This window comes from Hemibagrus wyckioides, linkage group LG28 (assembly GCF_019097595.1).
Source record: "Hemibagrus wyckioides isolate EC202008001 linkage group LG28, SWU_Hwy_1.0, whole genome shotgun sequence".
NCBI classification, from domain to species: domain Eukaryota; kingdom Metazoa; phylum Chordata; class Actinopteri; order Siluriformes; family Bagridae; genus Hemibagrus; species Hemibagrus wyckioides.
Window position 1 is genome coordinate 16,711,314 of NC_080737.1, and position 20,963 is coordinate 16,732,276.

The window sequence follows — 20,963 nt, forward strand, 5'->3', positions numbered from 1 at the left end:
CATAGATCTTTTGCACTAGACTATTCCTGCCACAACAATAGCTGGGCGAGGTTTCCCTCTTTGCACACTAGTAACTTTCCAAAACTCTTCAGAGCCTGTGCAAACTGATTAAAAGAAACAATAAGTCGTATATTTCGCATTAAATCACAAACTTAACCATCTTGCTGTTCTTGCATTCACATGCCTTCCAGAGGTATCAAGCTGTTCCGGACTATAAACTGTTGAAGAAAGGACATTTACATCATTTACTGTTCAGTGTCACCTAAAGGAGGACGAGGTTTTCTGAGCCTCTTAAAGTTTCTTCCTCATATCATCTCAGGGAGGTTTTTCCTCGCCACCGTCACCTCAGGCTTGGTCAATAGGGATGAATAGTAACTTTAATCTAGAATAGAATTTTTATTCTATGTTTCTATACTTCTGTAAAGCTGCTTTAAGACCTTATCCATTATTAAAAAGCGTTATACAAATGAATCGAATTGAACTGAAAGTCAAGTGCGAAGCTGGGTTCTGGGTTGCTGAGGTATCTCTTTGTTCCATGCCTGATTTCTTTTGTCATTTTCACATTCAGTCTGGACACACACACTATACTTTTACAATTAAGCAAGCAATTAAGCAAGTCAGAATGAACAAACGATCCTCCTATACTCAACGTACCATACTTAAGCCATATTAATTGAGCCATAGACTGTAAACAATACTCTATGAAACTTACTCAACAAGCCATTCGCAATAAACTTGTCCAGTAAGCTGTACTCAGTAAGCCAAACACAATGAAACTTCCTCAGTAAGCCAAACACTTTAACACAATGAACTTTACTCATTATTCCTTAATCAGTAAACCTTATTCAATCAGTCATACACAATAAGCCATGCTTAAATAACCCTAGTCAATAAATTATACTCTATAATGCATACTCAGTAAGCCATGCTCAATGATCCTTACTCAATAAGCCATATTCAATAAGCCATGCTCAATGATCCTTACTCAATGACCATACTCAATAAGCCATTCTCAATAAATGTTACTCAATGACCATACTCAGTAAGCCATGCTCAATGATCCTTACTCAATAAGCCATGTTTAATGAACCTAACTCAATGAACCATTCACAATGAACCTTATTCAACAAGCCATACTCAGTATTCCATACTCAATGATCCTTACTCAACAAGCCATACTCAATAAGCCACGCTTAATGAATCTTACTCAATGAACCTTACTCAACAATCCATGCTCAATAAACCATGCTTAATGAACCTTACTTATTGAGCCATACTCTATAAGCCACAAATCACCGGCAACACTTAATAAACCTAAAGTAAGCCGTACTCAGCAAACTCCATAAACCGAACTCAAGGGCCGTATTGTATACGCCTGACTGAATAAAACATGCTCAGTAAGCTATACTCAACGTGCAGTACTCTATAACTAATACTCAAGCCGTACTCAACCCCAACCAGTCGTCTAAGGAAGTGGATTTATTGCTCAGCCTTATTGCTCAGTGTGTTTGCTCAGCCTAACAACATCAAAACAGATCAAAGCTGCGTCTGATTATGGAGTCTGATATTGGGAGAATGTGTTTCCTATGTACCCAGTGGATTCTGGAATAGGTGGAGAAAGTTTACTTTTAATAGGCACACAGCAAAAGACTTTCTGATTAGTGTTGTTATTATTATAGATTTCTTTTTCTTTTTTTTGTACGTTGTTGGCTGACCCCATTTCCTGTAGCTCCAATGTGGAGTGTGTGCATTACGATAGAGAGGACAAGGAGTTGGGAGTGCCAAGGCGTCTAAGTGGCGCTTGTGTAACTGCTGATGATCGCTTGGTGTGTCTTAAACTGGAAAAGGAAGGTACGGTGTGTCATAACACAGTTACTGAACTCACAGCTAAACCCTGATGTAGTGATGTAAAGATTTGTGTATACTGTTTATGTCACTTTGTTAACATCTATATTCTTTCATTAGCGATTCTGCCTTTCTGTTGTTGTATTTTTGGGACAAAGAAAGTCTCTGTTGTGGATAAAAGAACCATTTATTATACTAGACATTAGATTTTCTTGTGATTAAACTTCCAGAACATGGCTTACTTCAGTAACGCTAAAGCTGTTGAATCTATGGCATGCTACACAGTAGGGTTTAAATAGGAAAGCTGCTGAGGTGCCTTCAGTCCAACCCCCAAGAGAAGAACAGTAACGCAATCCTCTTTTCACTGTTAATCTCCATCCTGTTAGGAAATCTATAACTCAGCTGTAGGTCAAATTGTGCAGAACCTTTTCTTTCAGTTTAGACACCAGCCCAGTGGGGACGACTGGAATGAGCCAAACATTCCAAGGATCCAGCAATCGACATACCGATCCGTTAAAGCAGGTTTCTCGATGATTCTTTAACTGGAAAATCAATTCCATTACATGCTCAGTGCAGATTTGGAAACGTAGTAGTAGTTAAATATTTGGAAGAGCACTTTGTCTATCCATTAGAGCCATAAATCTGTTTTATTCCTGAACTTTCCGCTGATATATCAGGGTGTGGATCACATCCGTTCGATTAAATGAGCCAACTGAACATTTTTAAGATTTGTTAATTTTGGGTTGTGATTTCTGCTACTGTAACAAAAGTGAAAAAATAATCAGGACCCCTCGGGATTTCTCAGAACCCATTTTGAGAGAAGGAATAATCCAACAGAAATATATTCAATTATATAAACTTCAGCCAGTTTCTCTGACTTTTGCTTCATCTTTCAGGCTTATAACCAAGAAGTAATGGAAATCGTTCTCACCCTAAATGAAATTTATGACCAGTCCATGACCAAGTCTCTGTGTACTTACTTCATATAACATTCCCAAGCCTCACAATCCCATTTAATATTTTATAAAATAATATCCTCTTAGATGCGATGATCTGAATAAAGACAAATAAACAGCTGCCTCGGTAACACACTGTAGACTTTAGCATTACATTGAAGTTTTCTATCTTTTTTGGCTGTAATAATCAATTATTTCAATTCTTTACCGGAGCTTTAAGAGTTAGTGCCGTGGGCGAACCCGAGCCCTGATTATACCTCCAGGATTTGGCCTGTGGTTGTGGTTCAAGAGGCTTTTATAACGCCTTATCAGTTGCCAGACCGCAGTGAGTCGCCTGGGGGTTTGCATGTGGTTCATGGAGTCGATAAATCAGATAAACTTAGTGCTTTACTGCCCACTATTCCATAGATATGACCCATGATCCTTCCCAGGAATCTTTATTTCCTCTGGATGCCTTCGCCCTGGCAACGAATATTCAGATTTGTGGCTTTACCCAATGTACCGTCAATTTTAAACCTGGAAAGTTGGAATGGTGTTTAAAGGAATAGTTTAGATGTCAGTCAGATATATTTGGTGTCCTTAATTTGCTGATTTGGGTTTACTAGTTAAGATGCCAAAGTCATTACAACAGCGCTTAAGACGTGGAGATAAATCATCTGAAGCTGAAGTGCCTGAAGCCGTAGTGCTACGAATAATCAACCGATATACATCTGACCTTGTTTAGCTGTTAGCTTGTTTGTGAATCTGACTCAAAAATTGAACAGCACTGTGATATAAACATCTGCATCATTAACTGTGTCTCAGGCAGCGCTCTGGACATCTCAGACGTGACGCTGATAAACCCAGATCCCGTAGTGTCCTCAGCAGACGCGTCTCTTCTGTGTGTGAGCAACGACTGGATGTCCCACGGTCTGTCCTCGCTCTCTCTGGGCCATGAGTTTCCTCTGCCTCAGCAAAACCTACTCGCCACCGCAGAGAGTACATACCGGTCTGCAGCCAGAGTGTCCTGGAAGATGCGTAGCGGCATATTCGGGGCTTTCTTTTGCGAGATTAAAAACTCAGACGGCGGCAAGGTGTACACGTACAAAATGCTAAACGAAGGTGAGTACGCTTGTGAGCTTGATAGACCTCAAGCAAAGAGGTCGATGTGAATGAATGCAACGACGTTTGTGAGTGGAACGATTGACGTCACTATAAGTTTATTTAGGTGGACGTGATCTGGAAAAAAATGGGGTGAAAGTGCAGCAGTAACAAACCAAATAAGCAAAGATTTTGTTTAGCTGAATGTGTGTGTAGCTCATGAATCCACATGAATGATTTCAGATGAAGAAATCTGAGGGATCCAAATAATGATAGCAAGTACCAATCGAAACCAATTCCATATTTAGTTTTCTTCTATAAACCAAGTATCACCAGCTTGTCCACAAATAAGCGCTGTTCAACATTTCCAGCGTTTTCTTTTTTTCTCCTAAAACTGGAATGTGCTAAGGGGCAAGCATCAAAAAACAAATATGCAATCTTTGGTTAACGTCCAACATCATGTTCCTAAATTGCCCAATTTGGAGCGCTGGAGTATTCCTGATCCAATTTGTTTTTCTTAGCCCCTCGTGGCATCTATGAGAACATCTCTGACCAGGGGGTTGGTTTATGAAATCTGTCATTCAGTAGGTTTGGATTTCCTGGCAAAATGCACCTTATTGTGTAGTCATTCTTGGCCCTGCTGAAAGCATCGCGTTGGTTTGTTTATTCGAGCGATCTTTCCGTTTTATTCTAATGGGAGGCGCTGTGGCATGTTCAGAAACGTTTAACCCGTTAAATCTTTCAGCATCGTTTCTTCCCGAGGCTCTGACGGTGACCGCCAGCATCGGAGATAACGTGACCATCTCGTACACCAGGAAAAAAGTGGCAGAAGAAGACACGATCATCTATAAGGAGGGTACGTGTCCAATTACGTTTGAACAGATTTGAGCAGATTTCAATTCATGACAAGAAAAGAAATGACTTTTTACACTTTTAAATAAGACTCTTTATCCAGAAATATGATTAAAGTCTAAATCCTGGATGTCCATTTATATATATATATATATATGCTATTGCAAAAGGGACACCAAATGAAAGAAAAAACATGTCCTTGGTACTAAAAAGAAAATAATTTCCTGATTATTACTTGATAAAAATGAAGTAGTGAGTTTGTATTATAATTATCTAGACACATATCTTATTATGAGTTCTCTGGGAGATTTTCTAAAGATTTTCTTCCAAGAAAACACTCTATATAGAATATTTAAGGATTCCCCAAGATGGACAATCCAAAGACCGTTGTAAGGTACTTGCTGAATCTGATAACCCTGACCTGGAGGAGTTTTAAAAAAACTTCTATTTTGTCTTTAATCCCTATTGAGATCTCCATGCTGGTAGTTATCTCAGTGCCTCACTCCAGAGTTTACACACTTCCATGTTTATGTGAACAAATTGAATTAGAGTCTGATCTGATTTGTTGGGTTCTAATAAATGAATCAGATTTGCCCTGCCATCTAAACGAGCATTTAATTTAATATATTCCTCTCGTTTATTTGACAGTGCTGCAATCCTTCAAGAATGCCGGGAACAAAGACTCGGCTTTCGCTCACTCCGTACCCAAAGGGGACATCACGGATTCAGTTCCCTACCTTATCAGCGACGTGAAGAGTTCACACGCAGGACTTTACACCATTCGCTACATGTCAGAAGGCCCACCCACCTCCGCCATCACTCACCTCATCGTCCGGAGTCAGTGCTTCACGCATCTAGAACTTTCTGTAGCGTATAATGGTAAAATCCTGCATTTAACACCCTCTGTGTGTGTGTGTGTGTGTTTTCAGGCTGTCAGGCAGGCAGGTGGGGTTCTGACTGCAGTAAGCTCTGCCCAGTCTGCACTAACGGAGGTGTGTGTGATGATAAAACAGGAGAGTGCATCTGCCCCCCTGGCTTTAAGGGTCCCACCTGTGAGACAGGTAACACTGTAAATACACCACACATTTACTAAACTGGAAACTGTCACTTTATACAATACGTCTAATGTGCATGTGCAATATACTGTATATCTACACCTTCTTAAATATTTCAGTTACCAAGGCTTTACACTTGTATATATATATATATTTTACAGTCTACTCTGTTAAATTCCTATCTGGAGCTGGCCATGATTTTAATATACATCCTGAAGTGTTTCATATCCTCTTATAGCAAAAATTAATCGATGATTTAATGATGTCGATGGGGTAGTAACTGAATGTTACAGTTACAGGTATAGCAGCGTCGTTCTTTCAAAAGCCTTCTAAAGAAAGAGATAAATAATACAAATAATGGATTCATCTACGTTAAAACTGTTCAATTTTTTGCTTCTGAATTTGGATATTTCTCTTAAGCTGACGTTGTTCATCGCTCATTGTTAAAAGCGCTGTACAAATCAAATTGGATTGAATGATAAAGAACAGACAATGTTACAGGCAAAGAAAGCAGGAGGTCTGTCCTAGAGACGATGGCATTGATGGAAAACTTTTCCAAATTTTCCAAGCACTAAAAAGCCCAGATGCTGGAGACTCCTGGCAGAAATGTATTGCATTTTTTGAATTAAATAATGCGGCATATACAGTATATAGAAACTATAGAAATTTCCAGTGAATTATTTAAGATGATAGACTTTTTAAGATTTTACTCAGGAACAATAATGGAAAAAAGCTGTTTTGAAAGATTCAACCCACGATACCCACATTGCCTTTAGCATGCTAGGTAATTTTTAGGCGTTTTTTTGCTGACAGATCGGTGGCGTGGGCGGTCTGTTCTATTTTTAGCCCAAGCTTAGTGGCACGACTTCCTGTGAGGAGCCTTGACATGGAATGCTTGGCTTGGGTCAGTTCTTTGTAAGCAGCCGTACAGTTTACAGACGCTACGCATCGGTCATGTTGGATATTTCTTATGAGAATATTCGTTTCGCAGTACAAATTTTCGCCTTAAGAACTCGCCTCCAGAACCAAATAAATTCATGTTATGATGTTAGTAAATTATTACCATGATCCAGCTCTGATGTAATGTGATATATCTTTATGTGTGCAGTGTGTGGTGAAGGCCGCTTTGGGAAGACGTGTAAGGAGCGCTGTTTAGATGGAAAGTGTCGCTCTCTGGTGTTCTGCCTCAGAGACCCGTACGGCTGCTCGTGTGCCTCGGGGTGGAGAGGTCTGAACTGCAGCGAGTGTAAGAACAATTTATTTTTTTTCCTTCTGATTAGACGCTCCTGATTAGATATCTAAACTTCACACTGTTCACGTCTGCAGCATGTTCATCAGGATTCTACGGCGCCGGCTGCAAACTGAAGTGTGAGTGTGACACGGGCGGGACGTGTGACCGTTTCAGAGGGTGTGTGTGTCCTGGAAGACATGGCGCTCGATGTGAGAAAGAAGGCAAGAGTAGAAATCATTAATGTTTGTATAACACAGTGAATGTAGTGCTACATGAGAAGGAAAATTTTCATACTCGACGCTTCCTGATAGATAAAGCTCCAGTCATCGTCAGCAGTCTGAGAAATACGGAGCTGAACTCTGGAGCATCGTACACCCTGAACTGCTCTGTCTCCGGCCAGCCGGCGCCTTTACATGGAGAAATCATCCTGCTCAGACCAGACAAGAACATCGTATACGTAAGATCTGCTTAGAATCGATCAAAGACAGAACTTTTTCTATTTATTTCTATTTATTTTCTTAACGTAAACTTTTCCTCAAATCACTTTTTCCAGATTTAAAATGAATCAAGTCCAACGTATCAACATGCTACGCTGCTAAACAGTGGGCTAGTCGTGTTAGCTAGCCGTCAAACATGTCTTTAGGTTGAAAGTGTTGTAGGTCATGTGTTCAGACAGTGCAGAGTTTAGGAGAAACCAAGCAAAAACAAGGAACCTCTGGCGTCTCTGTCGATCAGGAGATCTGGTTCCTTGTTTTTGCTTGGTTTCTCTTAGAAGCTTTCCATACAGACTTTTCCTGTCTTTGTGTTCATGTCGGACCAGGCCGTGGACACGGAGACAGTGGATAACCAGAGTACGTCCATGTTCAGGGTGGACGGGATTACGAAGGCTGATGATGGCCGCTGGGCGTGTCAGGTGAAGACCACCGGCGTTCAGGTGGAGAAAACCTTCAGTGTCAGAGTGAAAGGTGAGAATTCACTGATCTGAGCTCATCATGGAGACCCTTTACTGGATTGTGTTCAGTTTTCTACAATGTCCAGACTGAGCTTAGAGGCCAAATCACATCAGATCTTTTTTTTTTTTTTTTTTTTTTAGAGTACACAACTTTTAGCTAATACTTAATTAAAGCATCTTTTACTTGTCTTTTTTGGGTAAAACTAAAACATTAGTCTAGTTTTAGTGAATAAAATTAAGTTGATAAACCCAAATTTATTACCTGTATTTTTGTTGATTATTTTGTGAAAATCCATCACAGTAATTGATTTCTTTTTCTCGTTAACATTTTTTTAAAAATCGATGTTTTCTTTTTCTTATGAACCTTTCACTTAAAAGTATTTCTTACAGCGTTTTTCTTTCAACTAGTTTAAGCCAAAAAAACTTCCTCTTCAGTGAAACTGCACGGCTTAAACAAGACTAAAGCTCTCTTCTTATCTCCTTATCATCGTGTTGAAATTCTTCCATATTTTTAACCAAATCTCCTCCAATAAGCAAGGCGCCAGGCTCCGGGCTCCAGACGGAGCTTCTGGATGACGGACAGATCTCAGACTCGATCTTTTTGTTGCGGATGACGTTAATGAAGTTAATGAAGTGTTGCTCAACAGGACGAGATAACCGCTCTGAGCTCAGAGGTCACCAACCTGATGTTCCTTTGTGTTTCAGTTCCTCCACAGCCTCAGAACCCCCCTTCTCTAAACAACAGTGGGCCGTACCATCTGGTAGTGCAGGTCAATAAGGATCTGTACACCGGGGATGGACCTGTCACTTCGGTCAAGCTGACCTACAAGCAGGCCAATGCGTCCAAGTGGGAGACGGTGGAAGGTATCAGCCTTTATTTCAGTTTTTAATCAGTTTTTATGTAAATGTTATTTGTTTCATGTTATTTCGTCCGTCTCTATAACAAACAGTAAATCCCTTCATACCCTGTTCCCTCCCTGGAATATTTCATGCCACGGGTCAGAGGTCAATCGGCAAAGCTCACGCGTTAGGACTGATTTCTATTGTGTCCAGGATTCAAAACAATGTTTTAAAAATATCTATCTGATGAACTAAAAGTTTCTGATCACTCTCAGATCCAAAATAAATAACGGCCCCCGAAGAACAATGTGAATGATGTCACTTTTCTGTGACGGTGCTTTTGTTGGACAACTGCTCCTCCAGTGGTTTTCCTTATTCAGGAACTGTTTAGTCTTTTGTTCAGTTCTCTAGATTGTTTTTTCAGTCAGATCTGTAGGAATAGTTATGTATGTTTGTATATACAGTATAGGGTCAAAGGTTTGTGCACTCCTGTCCATCACACACGTAACGGTTTCCTCAAAGGAGTTTAGAATCACACAGTACAGTTTCCCTTCAATGAAAATACGAGACACAGACATGTTCCAGCATGACAAACGCCCCCAGTGTCCACTGATTTTCGAATTAGCTCATTAATCGTGCTGGTATCCCTGGCGCTGAAGCAGACCACAACACAGTAAACATCACTGGCCATTACAGACTGGTAGAAGATCTCCAGCATCTTGTTACATACATTGAAAGATCTGAAGAGCTTCCTCAGTCTGCTCGCTCCCTTCTTGTATGCAGTGTCAGTGTGGGTCCTCCAGTCCAGTCTGTTGTTTAAGCGTACACCCAAATACTTGTAGCTGTCAACAATTCCAACCTCCTCACCCATGATGTTTATGGTATCAGTCAAAGTCTTAGTCCTCCACCATCTCCTTGGTCTTCATCCCCACAACCACAATCCAACATCTAGTGAACAAACCTTCCCAGAAAAGTGGAGCTTATTCCAGCAGTAAATAAGTCTCAATACACAAATTCTTGACCATAGTGTACACGTGTGCATAATTGTGTGTTGAATGGAATGATTAGTGTATGTGAAGTGAAGTGTGTGTATGTGTGTGTGTGTGTGAAGTGATTGGTTCTCAGGTGAAACTGGAGAATCTCTACCCCATGACTCAGTACATTGCACATGTGCAGTTAAGTCGAGAAGGACCTGGAGGGACTGGACATCCAGGACCTCGGGCGATCTTCTATACACAGAAGCTTGGTAACACACACACACACACACACACACACACAGAGAGAGAGAGAGAGAGAGAGAGAGAGAGAGAAACATCACTTCTTTGACATGTTGCCCAAAGGTGAATAAAAGCTAGCTAACTTTAAATAAATAAATAAATAAATAAATAGATGAATAAATAAATACATACATATATATATATATATATAAATAATGTTATCAGTTACAAAAATCTATATATAGTTAAATAATTAATTGAAATATACATTAAAACTGTACATTAATATATACCCAGAGCCAATATTAAATAATAATAAAATTACGTGAAGTAATACACAGCCTTGCGAAACAAACAAACAAACAAATTAATTAATTAATAATATTGTGAAAACTGAACATTATTTTGTGCTCACATGAAAACTCGCTAGTTTTGCAAGAAAACGAGAAAGTAAGTGAAGTAGTAGAGTAAGTAACACTGATAAATATTAATATCGTATCAATTTATCTTAAAAAAGTTTAGCTAATTTTTTAAAGATTAAGAAAAGAAAGTAATTACAAATCGGTTTGTATTACACACTTTTATTAACCATTAACCATTTTATATTTTTCTTTTTTTATATTAATTATGCGTATATCTGCATCTCTCCAGCATAGCCTTCTGGTACTGATTTTATTTCTTTATTAAAATCAGTATTATATCATAAAGAAATATTTTATTTAGTATATTTATTTCATATTTAATTATTTAACATGATCATTAAACAGGTGTAGATTTATTTCCAGTGTGATGTTTCATGTAAATCCACATCGAGACTCATTTCTCTCTGTCCTGCAGATGTGACCCTCCCTACAGGGCTGAAACTGACCCCGCTGAATCAGACCTCTCTGATCCTGTCCTGGGATTCTGCCCCAGTCACGGATATGGCTAAAGACGACTGGTGTTATAACGTGGTGTGTGACGAGGCGGAGAGCGTGAACACCCCACAGCCCTTCAACCTGCCTCTAAACTCCACCGGCACTCAGCTCCACGGACTGAAACCCAGACACAAGTACAAGTGCAGGGTCAGTCTGAGCAGCAGGACAGCCGACCAGATCTGTCCCACGGTCACCGCCTGGACCCTCAGCGATGGTAAATTAGCGGCTCAGTGAGAATCAACGTGTAATAGATGTAAAGATATAATATAGAGACATTTTGCTTTGGTGTAAGGATGGAGGAGGCACTAGATCCTGTGAAATGATGAACCAATCAGACACAAGACGGGCTCGGAGATTTAAGACCTCGAATACTGTGTTAACTTTTGTCTACATGATTTCATTTAACATCTGGAATCAATTTTCCAATTATTAGCCAGCTGTAAAGGAATAATAGAGTTAATAATATATGCTGTTAATGTAATAATGACACTAATGTCCACTAATGTTTTTATGCAGAGTCTTCATATTAAATAATAAAATAAATAAATAAATAAATAAAAAAATAAAAAAATAATAATAATATAAAGTAATATAAAATAAAAATTAAATTAAATTAAATAACATTAAATTAAAATAAATTAAATTACATTAAATTAAAATAATTCAATTTAATTGAATTAAAATATGTTTAAAATATATTATAATAAAAATTATAATAAAGATGTTTTATATTCCTTAAACATTCTCTATCTATCTATCTATCTATCTATCTATCTATCTATCTATCTATCTATCTATCTATTTGTCTGTCTATAATAAAATTTCATATTGGCATCAGATACAGAATATAATTCGAAACCAGTTATGCAGTGTCTTCAGATTAAATAAATAAATAAATAAATAAATAAGATAAAAATATGTATTAATATTTAAATATATATATATATTATAATAAAAAAATTTAAAATGGAAATTATTTTAGTAAATTTCTTAAACATTTTCAGTACAAATTGTAAAGTATTATAAAAGTAAAGTAAAGTATTATTAAAGTAAAGTAAAATAAACAAAAATCTATCCAAAATTCAAAAGCAGTAATGAAATACATCAGGTTTGTGAGTGAATACTTCTCCATTAGTGAATGGGGAGAGTGGGATGAGTGTATGTGTGTGTATGTGTGTGTATGTGTGTGTGTGTGTGTGTGTGTGTGTACCAAATACCAGCACAGTTGAACCGAACTTTATTGAGTTGCATTAAATAATAAAAAGAAAATCCTGTGCAATAATTTTGTACCATATATACAGTATATACAAAAGGGGTTTTCTTTAGGGTTCTTTAAGGATTCACTGAACAATTAGAGTTCTCACCGTCCTAAAAATGATCTGCTTGGAACATTTTCTCATCGGAAAACATTTGCAGAATTCCTCTAGAGATTTTTCCCACAGGGACATCCGAAGAAGCATTTCCATCAATCAGAGCATCATTTAGGACTTTATTTTTGATATTTCTGAAGTAATGTATATAACATCCTCTTTAAAGGATCTAGGATCACCCAGAACATCTTTTCTCTCCAAACTCCTCCCCCTTTTTCTCTCAGAACTTCCCCCTGCTCCGTCCGACGTCTCCGCCTCCAACATCACCGACTCCTCAGCCATCCTGAGCTGGTCCATCACCGAGGGTCACTCCATCTCCAAGGTGATCATTCGCTACCAGGAGGCTGAGGAGGCGGCGTACAGCCAGCTGGTGGATCTGGGGGTGCAGCCGTCCCAGAATTCCATGCACTTCATGCTGAGGGGTCTGAGGGCTGACACTGAGTATCTGCTGAAGCTCTGGACTATTAACAACATGGGGGAGAGCACGAAGAAGGAGCAAGTCTCCGTGAGGACACAAGCGTTTCATGAGAGCATGCGTGAGTCCTACAAACACACACACATACTTTCTCTCACACACAGCGGTTTTCTTTAAAGCGGCGTTATGTGTTCTGTGTCTCAGGCTGGTACAACAGAGTGGATGGAAACATGCTGTTTTATGCCATTCTGGGTTCTGCTGGAATGACCTGCCTCACCATCCTGCTGGCCTTCTGCATCGTGCTGCAGCTCAAGAGAGCCAACTTTCAGAGACGCATGGTGTGTGTGTGTGTATGTGTGTGTGTGTGTGTGTACGTGTGTGTGTGTGTTTGTGTGTGTGTGTGTGGAGGAGGTCAGAAAACTAGTTACGCTTTTATTGCTGAGTAACAAATCTTACATTGACCAAGATGTTATAGCTGGAGTTAAATTCATGGAAATGTACAGAAAACTGGAAGTGTGTGTGTGTGTTCAAACTCAATATCAGCCATACAGTATTTCAGATCCGAACTCACAGCCTTCCTAATCGACCGCACAGCCGCTTTGTCTCTAAATGCGGTGTCTCTCGTCTCTCAGAGAGAAGAACCCGTGGTCCAGTTCAGCTCGGGGTCTTTAAACACTCACAAGAAAGTGTCGAACTCGACGCAGGCCGTGTCTTACCCCATGCTGGAGTGGAGCGACATCAAGTTCCAGGATGTGATCGGAGAGGGGAACTTCGGCCAGGTGCTTAAAGCTCGCATCAAGAAGGACGGCCTGAGGATGGACGCCGCTATCAAAAGGATGAAAGGTCAGGAGCGTAGTGCTCTTTAATGCTCTCAAGTGTTTTTACTTTTGACCTGTTTTAATTTAATAACTGTTAATTGTTTCTATTTGGGAATAAAGGAAGCAGATGGATGTAGCTGTGATTAGGGTGAGACTGAAACCAATGTGGGGTTAAGCATTCCAAATAAACATGAGAGGAAATGATGTTTTATTTTAATACATTTTTAGAAATAATTATGTGGAACTCTATTTATGTTTTGTAAAAGTGAATATGACAAAGCATGTTTTTTTTCCATTTTCAATATTATTATTTTAAATATATGTTTAATACTTTTTTTTTTACCTTTTTTACCCAAACACAAATTTTATTTTATTTTATTTTATTTTTATTTTATTCAGCCACAGTGACATATGATTTATTTAACTGTGTTTATTTACTTGTTAATTGAACAAGTATCTATCTATCTATCTATCTATCTATCTATCTATCTATCTATCTATCTATCTATCTATCTATCTATCTATCTATCTATCTATAATAAAATGTCAGATACAGATCATCACTCCATTCTGACTTTGTTTAGAGAGAGAATATTATTCAGAGCCAGTTATGGGCTGTGTTCACTGCAGTGTTTTTATGCGATGTCTTCACCCCCTTTCATTTCAAGCTGTTGAGAAATTTTTTAATAAAAATGTGTTGCAAGTTTATATCCTGATGATGCCACAGCCGTCTGTGAGAGTGAAACTGGCCATGCTTTCTGAAAGGAATCCGTTCTCCAAAGAGAGTGTACAGTGGAACCTCCGCATATGAATGTCCTCCCTTGCGAAATTTCGCCTTAAGAAATGAAATTTTGCAAGAAATTTGCATCGGCATCCGAAGCATTTTTGGCATACGAACCGAACCGGACGCCGGCTAAGTCGCTCGTGCGTCCGGGAGCCGTTCAGAACTTGCGTCAGTGGAAAGCCAAGCCAACCGAATCGAGTTTATGAATTTTTTTTCAGTCAGTGAAAGCTGTTTTGAAAGATACCAACGTTGCCTTCATCATGCGTTCAAAAGCTAGGTGATTTTTCGGGCGTTATTTTGTTGACAGATCGGTGGCGTGGGTGGTCTGTTCTATTTTTAGCCCAAGCTTGGTGGCACGACTTCCTGTGAGGACCCTTGACATGGACTACTTGGCCAAGGAATGGGTCAGTTCTTTGTGAGCAGCCGTACAGTTTACATACGCTTCGTATCGGTCATATTTTTGGGCGGCTGGAACGGATTATCCGCATTTACATTATTTCTTATGTTACGCAATACAAACTTTCGCCTTAAGAATAAAATACCAATGCTGAGGTTCCACTGTATTTTTTGTGACGTGTTTTTGTTATATAATACTTACTCATAAGTTTTGCTTCTCAGAATACGCGTCTAAAGATGATCACAGGGACTTTGCGGGTGAGCTGGAGGTGCTGTGTAAACTCGGTCATCACCCTAACATCATTAACCTGCTGGGAGCCTGCGAGCACCGAGGTGTGTATCCGTATCACTTTTCACTGTCCAAGCGCTATTCCCTTTCCCAATTTTTTCCTCTTCCCGTCAGTTCTTCTCTTGCCCTGACTGATCCACAACTAAAGCCCGGGGTTGTAGTTTGAATCATGAAATGAAGAATTACCTCAAAGCTGATGAAGATTAACCACAGCGTCTCTTTCAGGATATTTGTACCTGGCTATCGAGTACGCTCCTCATGGTAACCTGTTAGATTTCCTGAGGAAAAGTCGCGTGCTGGAAACGGACCCGGCCTTCGCTATCGCCAACAGCACGGCCTCCACGCTGTCCTCGCAGCAGCTGCTACACTTCGCCGCCGACGTGGCCCGAGGCATGGACTACCTGAGCCAGAAACAGGTCAGTAATCCAGATGTCTCGGAAAATCCTCTGACTATTTTAATCAGTATCAACAAATGATTGATTTTTCTGGCTGTGAGTCTGATCTAAAACGAGTCTGTTGGCTTTCAGTGTGTTTTTCCCTTGTTGGATAACCTCACGCAGAATTTTACTGGATAAAATTAACACCTTCAAACTGTAGCTGTTAGGATCAAGCACTCGGAGCATCCCAGAGAGAGGAAATGGGTTTAATATCAACATTTGCTTTGCAGATAGAAACATTTGTGTGGAAAAAAATAAGAGTTTTGGAGGTTTTCTATCAATCCAGTATGCTAGGGAAAAACAAACACTTCTGAAACGCTACAAATTTCTTAAAGTCCCGAGGGTCTACTTTCATATGAGCTTCATATTAACCTCCACTCTGGAGACTGAAGTACAAACAGTGCCGGGAAATATTCTTCAACATTTTTAAAAACTCCACATAAAAATATATCATGAAGTCAAACGTACATAATCATGTAATATCGTGAGCTTGAAGGAATGCTCCAGCGCTTTTCACACAGAGCTTCTGTTTTACGAGATATGAATATCACAGGTAAGAAATTCCACACATATCTCTCTGAACAGTTCTTTCCTGAAGGTTCCACCACTTTCACTACAGCTACAATCCTATGTTTACGACCTCTGCCCTTAGACTGTGAAATTTCTCACGCCGATTTTCATCGGAAACGACTGAAACGTTTACGTTAATCACGGTTACTTCGATCGCGCTGTGAAGAAAGATCAGGATGAAATCCGAGAGCAAGAGCGAGAGCATCGCTTCATATTATTCTGAGAGTAATTCGCTGCTTCTTGTAGTTCATCCACAGAGATTTAGCAGCCAGGAACATCCTGGTGGGAGAAAACTACGTGGCAAAAATCGCAGATTTCGGGCTTTCGCGTGGTCAAGAAGTGTACGTGAAGAAGACCATGGTAATGTCTTGTTACACATATAATCATTGCTTATATGTTGCAAAGATAAACAGACAACCAATTGTGTTTGTGTGTGTGTGTGTGTGTGTGTGTACAGGGCCGGTTACCTGTCCGATGGATGGCCATAGAATCTCTCAACTACAGCGTTTATACAACCAACAGTGATGTGTAAGAAACTCCAGATCCTTCTAACAAAGAAAGTCAGAATGATGTTTTCAGTCAATGAAATTAGCGATTAATATCTGCTAGTGATGTGTCGTTTTGAACGAATCCTTAACACGACTCGTCTCAGAGAGCGATTCGTTCATGTTGTATTGACCGCTCATGCACATCATCCTATAGGTTCTGTACGGGAAACATGATTAGTTCATCTCCCGAGTCGTTCGGTCATCACGTGATAGCCTCATATGCTTCGGCTACGCAGTCTGTAACGGAAACTGAAATGATTCGTTCGTCTCCCGAGTCTTCAGGCCCGAGTCGTTCATCACTTGATCACTTCCAGAATCTTACAGTCAATAATACTCATGCAATGTTGTATAATATTCATGAACTTATTAAAAGACATGTGCAATGAACACTTTATGAAATATAAAAGAGTTCTGTTCTTGTTCCGGTCAGTCTTGCTTTGGCTTTTATAGTACTGTGTTGTTCTAAATGTGATCAACGTTGGCGTGTCGAGGCAATTGGCTATTAACACGTAACACTGTGATGATACACTGCTAAATGACCAAAAGAGATTCTCAAAGAGTCAGTAAAATGATTCGCACTTCCCATCACTGATATCTACAGCACTTCTGTCTCTCCTGTAGGTGGTCGTATGGAGTGCTGCTCTGGGAGGTGGTGAGTTTAGGTGAGTTCACAAATCCTGAATTCTTAAATCTGATTGGTCAGAAGGTGAAGGTTGATAAGAACTGCACAGATTTGTATTAGTTGTGCTTTCTGGAAGCTCAGTACCATGCCAAGCTGTAAATTTTCATCATGCCACTTTAAACGGGCAAAACAGTAAGACGTGTCTTTAATACGTAATGTTTTTAATGGTTCAGAGCAGTAACATCACATCGCAGCATTGTTGAGTGTTTTCCTATAACAGCCGTGTTGTGTGTTATTTCTTCGCTGGTGAAATGATATACACTGTATGAAAGGTTTCTGGACACCTGGTCATTACGTGCATGCATGCATCTTTAACGTCCAGATTCAGGACTTACTTCTAATCAAAATGTCTTCATGGAGTGTGCTTTGTGCACAGGGGCATTGTCATGCTGATGAAGGGAAATTGTATGTAAATGTCTACAGCATATACATAAATCATTCTTATACAATGGTGTCTTTCCAAATTTGTGTGAAAAATCTTGTATGGTCATAAAGGGGTATGATGGTTAGGGGTGCACAAACTTTTCCTCCAATAGTGTATAACACAGCCGTAAAAACACGACCTCTTTTTCCTTCCATATGTATTCTTGATAAAGATAAATATTTGTATTAATACTGATTCCGTTGTGTTGCAGGCGGGACGCCGTACTGTGGCATGACCTGTGCTGAGCTTTATGAGAAACTGCCTCAGGGTTATCGCCTGGAGAAGCCACTCAACTGTGATGACGAAGTGTGAGTGTGTGTTTTAGACCTTTACCTCATAAACACACGAATACGGTGCGGCAGAGAGGACGTATTATTCTAATGGCTTTCAATAAATAAGTGATGTTTAGTTCATCAAGGGCCAAATTGTGATGGCGACTAGACCACTGGATCAGAGCATCTCCAAAACTGCAGCTCTTGTGGGGTGTTCCCGGTCTGCAGTGGTCAGTATCTATCAAAAGTGGTCCAAGGAAGGAACAGTGGTGAACCGGCGACAGGGTCATGGGTGGCCAAGGCTCATTGATGCACGTGGGGAGCGAAGGCTGGCCCGTGTGATCCGATCCAACAGACGAGCTACTGTTGCTGAAATTGCTGAAGAAGTTAATGCTGGTCCTGATAGAGAGGGGTCAGAACACACAGTGCAGGGCTGTTTTGGCAGCAAAAGGCAGACCAACACGCGATTAGGCAGGTGGTCATAATGTTATGCCTGGTGTACAATCACCAAAAGTAAAAAGCTTTTGGATGCTATAAACGAACTTAAACATCACCACCACTAAGCTTTGAGTCTTTTATTAAAAATATTTTCCCTCATACGGATCCACTGTGTCGGAGCTGGACGTGTGTAAGAGTGTGTTATTAATATAAACACAACCAGGCTGCCGTAGTAGATTTTTCCTATTCGTTGTGTTGAAGGTTTAACGTCCTGGACATCAGTTAGCCACTTGCTCATATCAGACCCATCTTTTTCAAGATACATGACAGCTTTACTGATGTATTTTATATCACAGAACAAAGCGTGAAAAGATCTTAAGCTTATTTCACCATGTTATTTAACCATAAAAACCTGTTCACTTTAATTCCAGGTTTTTAGGACTTGCTCCTGCAGCATATATCTGTACTCAGTGCTCTGTGTGTGATCTGTTGTATTGTAGCTATGAGCTGATGAGGCAGTGCTGGAGAGAGAAACCTTACGAGAGACCGTCGTTCGCTCAGATCCTGGTGTCGCTCAGCCGCATGCTGGAGGAGAGAAAGGTGACGCAGCGACACACAGCGAAGCAAAACTGCCTTTTTCCCAATTCACTGAAATCTCGAGCTGGTTATTTATCTTTAACAGCATGCTTTGAAGTGTTTTATTCCTCTTACGCCACCGCCAGCGATTATATTCATTATGAATTACTGATATGACACTTTTTTTATTCATTTCTACTTAGAGCTTGGTATCACTATCGCTAAAACTCTCCTTAAAACACCTTTTTATATAAAACATCTGTCTGGATTAAAAACCACATATTTCCCCTTATAATCTTGTTGGAGCCTGTATGGAGCGTCTGATAGAAATGAGTTGTCACTATGGACACGGTAAAATAATTAAAAAGAACGATAAAACTCCCGTCAGTGCTTCTGCTATTAATCAGAAAATAAATCATGCCCTGGTCCAGGTCTAATTGTCTCTAAAGTTGGTAGAAATGTAGATGAACCCCATGAGACGCTGGTTTCTACGTGGATCAGGTCGTGTTTTGTTTTTAAAGGCGCAGTGGAGAAACACTCGCAGCTTTTCCCATGTCAGGTCGAAGGAGTTTTTGCCGGCTTTGTGGAAATTGACTCAGCGTAAACGAATCACTGAATCATGATTCATTTTCATCACTGAAAGTTTCTTCAGCGTGTAAATCATCATGGGCTCTGAGTTACATTTCATTTCTGGCATTTGACAGACGCCCTTATCCAGAGCGACTTACAATTTATCTCATTTTATACAACTGAGGGTTAAGGGCCTTGCTCAGGGGCCCAGCAGTGGCTGCTTGGTGGAATTGGGATTCAATCTCACAACCTTCCAAGCAGTGGTCTAACGCCTTAACCACTAAGCTACCACATCCAGTTACTGACCAGAAGGTTAGGCCTTTGAACCCTAGCACTGACCCCCTGTAGCGCCCTTGATCAAGGCCCTCTGCTGTGCTCTGAACCCAACTTCCTAAAAATTTGCAATATGTAATAAACTCCAAAAAACGATTACAGCTAATGATTCCCATTCGTCCCCTCTCTCTCTCTCTCTCTCTCAGACGTACGTGAACACGACGCTGTATGAGAAATTCACCTACGCTGGAATCGACTGCTCTGCCGAAGAAGCCGGCTGATTTCGCCTTGTGCGCGGCCGCATCGCTGTTCACTTCGGACATGTATCATAAATTTTTATGCGATCCTGCGGTCAGGATTCACGGACTTTTTGCACAGATTGTGTCTTCCTCTTTTGCTATTGTGATTACTTACCAAAGTATCGCATCATACAGCTGTGTATTCTCATGCGTGTGTGTGTGTGTGTGTGTGTGTTGTCGTGATCCTGAGCGAGCGAGTAAATGTTTGAAAGAGCGAGTGTTCGATGGAGCGAGTGTGCTGTTCTGCAGTCTGAAAACTGCCCCAACTGTAGATGTGTGTTCACAATCCTAAGCTGGACGTAGCAGCCATTTTGAACCTGATGGCTGCTGTATATTGGGCATTGTGTAAACATGGTGGAGAATTTTTCAATAGCTTTTTAAAGGACCAATAAACTTCTTGTTGTGAAATGCTGTCGCTTGGGGAAGAGGATTATGAAATACAGCGACTTCAGTGAATACAGATTGGAAAAATATAACTTCTATATATATACACCTCTTCTTCTTATTATTATTTAACCCTATTAAATCACCTTTATTAATCGAATCATCCAAAACTCTTGAGAAAAGAATAGCTTCAAGGATCGTAAACATATCAGGAGATTACTTCACGCTTTCCTGTTATTGTCGTTCGCACTGCGCTGTTAGATTTGTGCCTCATTATTTTGGGAATTATTTTAGCCGATTAAGCATAAAACCTACGATTAGTCTGAGCTCAGCAGTTACTGGGAAGGTCGGAAGGTCAGAAGTTCAAACCCACAGGCTTCCACAGAGCTACTGTTTGGCTGTGTGCTATAAAGAACATCACGGAACATCAGAGGGAAGCTCGACACGCTCAACTGATTTATAGATTATATACG

The 20,963-nt window shown here is 40.0% G+C and overlaps 1 protein-coding gene across 1 annotated transcript in view; it reads left to right on the plus strand.

Moving 5' to 3' along the window:
- The window catches only part of tek (TEK tyrosine kinase, endothelial), a 28,914-nt gene extending 8,316 nt beyond the window's left edge, over positions 1–20,598 (plus strand). Inside the window, exons 2-23 of the mRNA XM_058382554.1 lie at positions 3,606–3,902; positions 4,627–4,737; positions 5,382–5,570; positions 5,663–5,794; positions 6,897–7,034; positions 7,115–7,240; positions 7,331–7,476; positions 7,840–7,984; positions 8,677–8,835; positions 9,923–10,057; positions 10,866–11,159; positions 12,540–12,851; positions 12,935–13,068; positions 13,363–13,573; positions 14,951–15,061; positions 15,243–15,433; positions 16,271–16,384; positions 16,482–16,552; positions 17,194–17,234; positions 17,890–17,986; positions 18,889–18,988; positions 20,014–20,598. Coding sequence (XP_058238537.1) covers positions 3,606–3,902; positions 4,627–4,737; positions 5,382–5,570; positions 5,663–5,794; positions 6,897–7,034; positions 7,115–7,240; positions 7,331–7,476; positions 7,840–7,984; positions 8,677–8,835; positions 9,923–10,057; positions 10,866–11,159; positions 12,540–12,851; positions 12,935–13,068; positions 13,363–13,573; positions 14,951–15,061; positions 15,243–15,433; positions 16,271–16,384; positions 16,482–16,552; positions 17,194–17,234; positions 17,890–17,986; positions 18,889–18,988; positions 20,014–20,088 — 3,329 coding nt within the window. The 3' untranslated portion in view covers positions 20,089–20,598. The remainder of the gene's footprint in view (positions 1–3,605; positions 3,903–4,626; positions 4,738–5,381; positions 5,571–5,662; positions 5,795–6,896; positions 7,035–7,114; positions 7,241–7,330; positions 7,477–7,839; positions 7,985–8,676; positions 8,836–9,922; positions 10,058–10,865; positions 11,160–12,539; positions 12,852–12,934; positions 13,069–13,362; positions 13,574–14,950; positions 15,062–15,242; positions 15,434–16,270; positions 16,385–16,481; positions 16,553–17,193; positions 17,235–17,889; positions 17,987–18,888; positions 18,989–20,013) is intronic.
- The last annotated feature ends 365 nt before the right edge of the window (positions 20,599–20,963 follow it).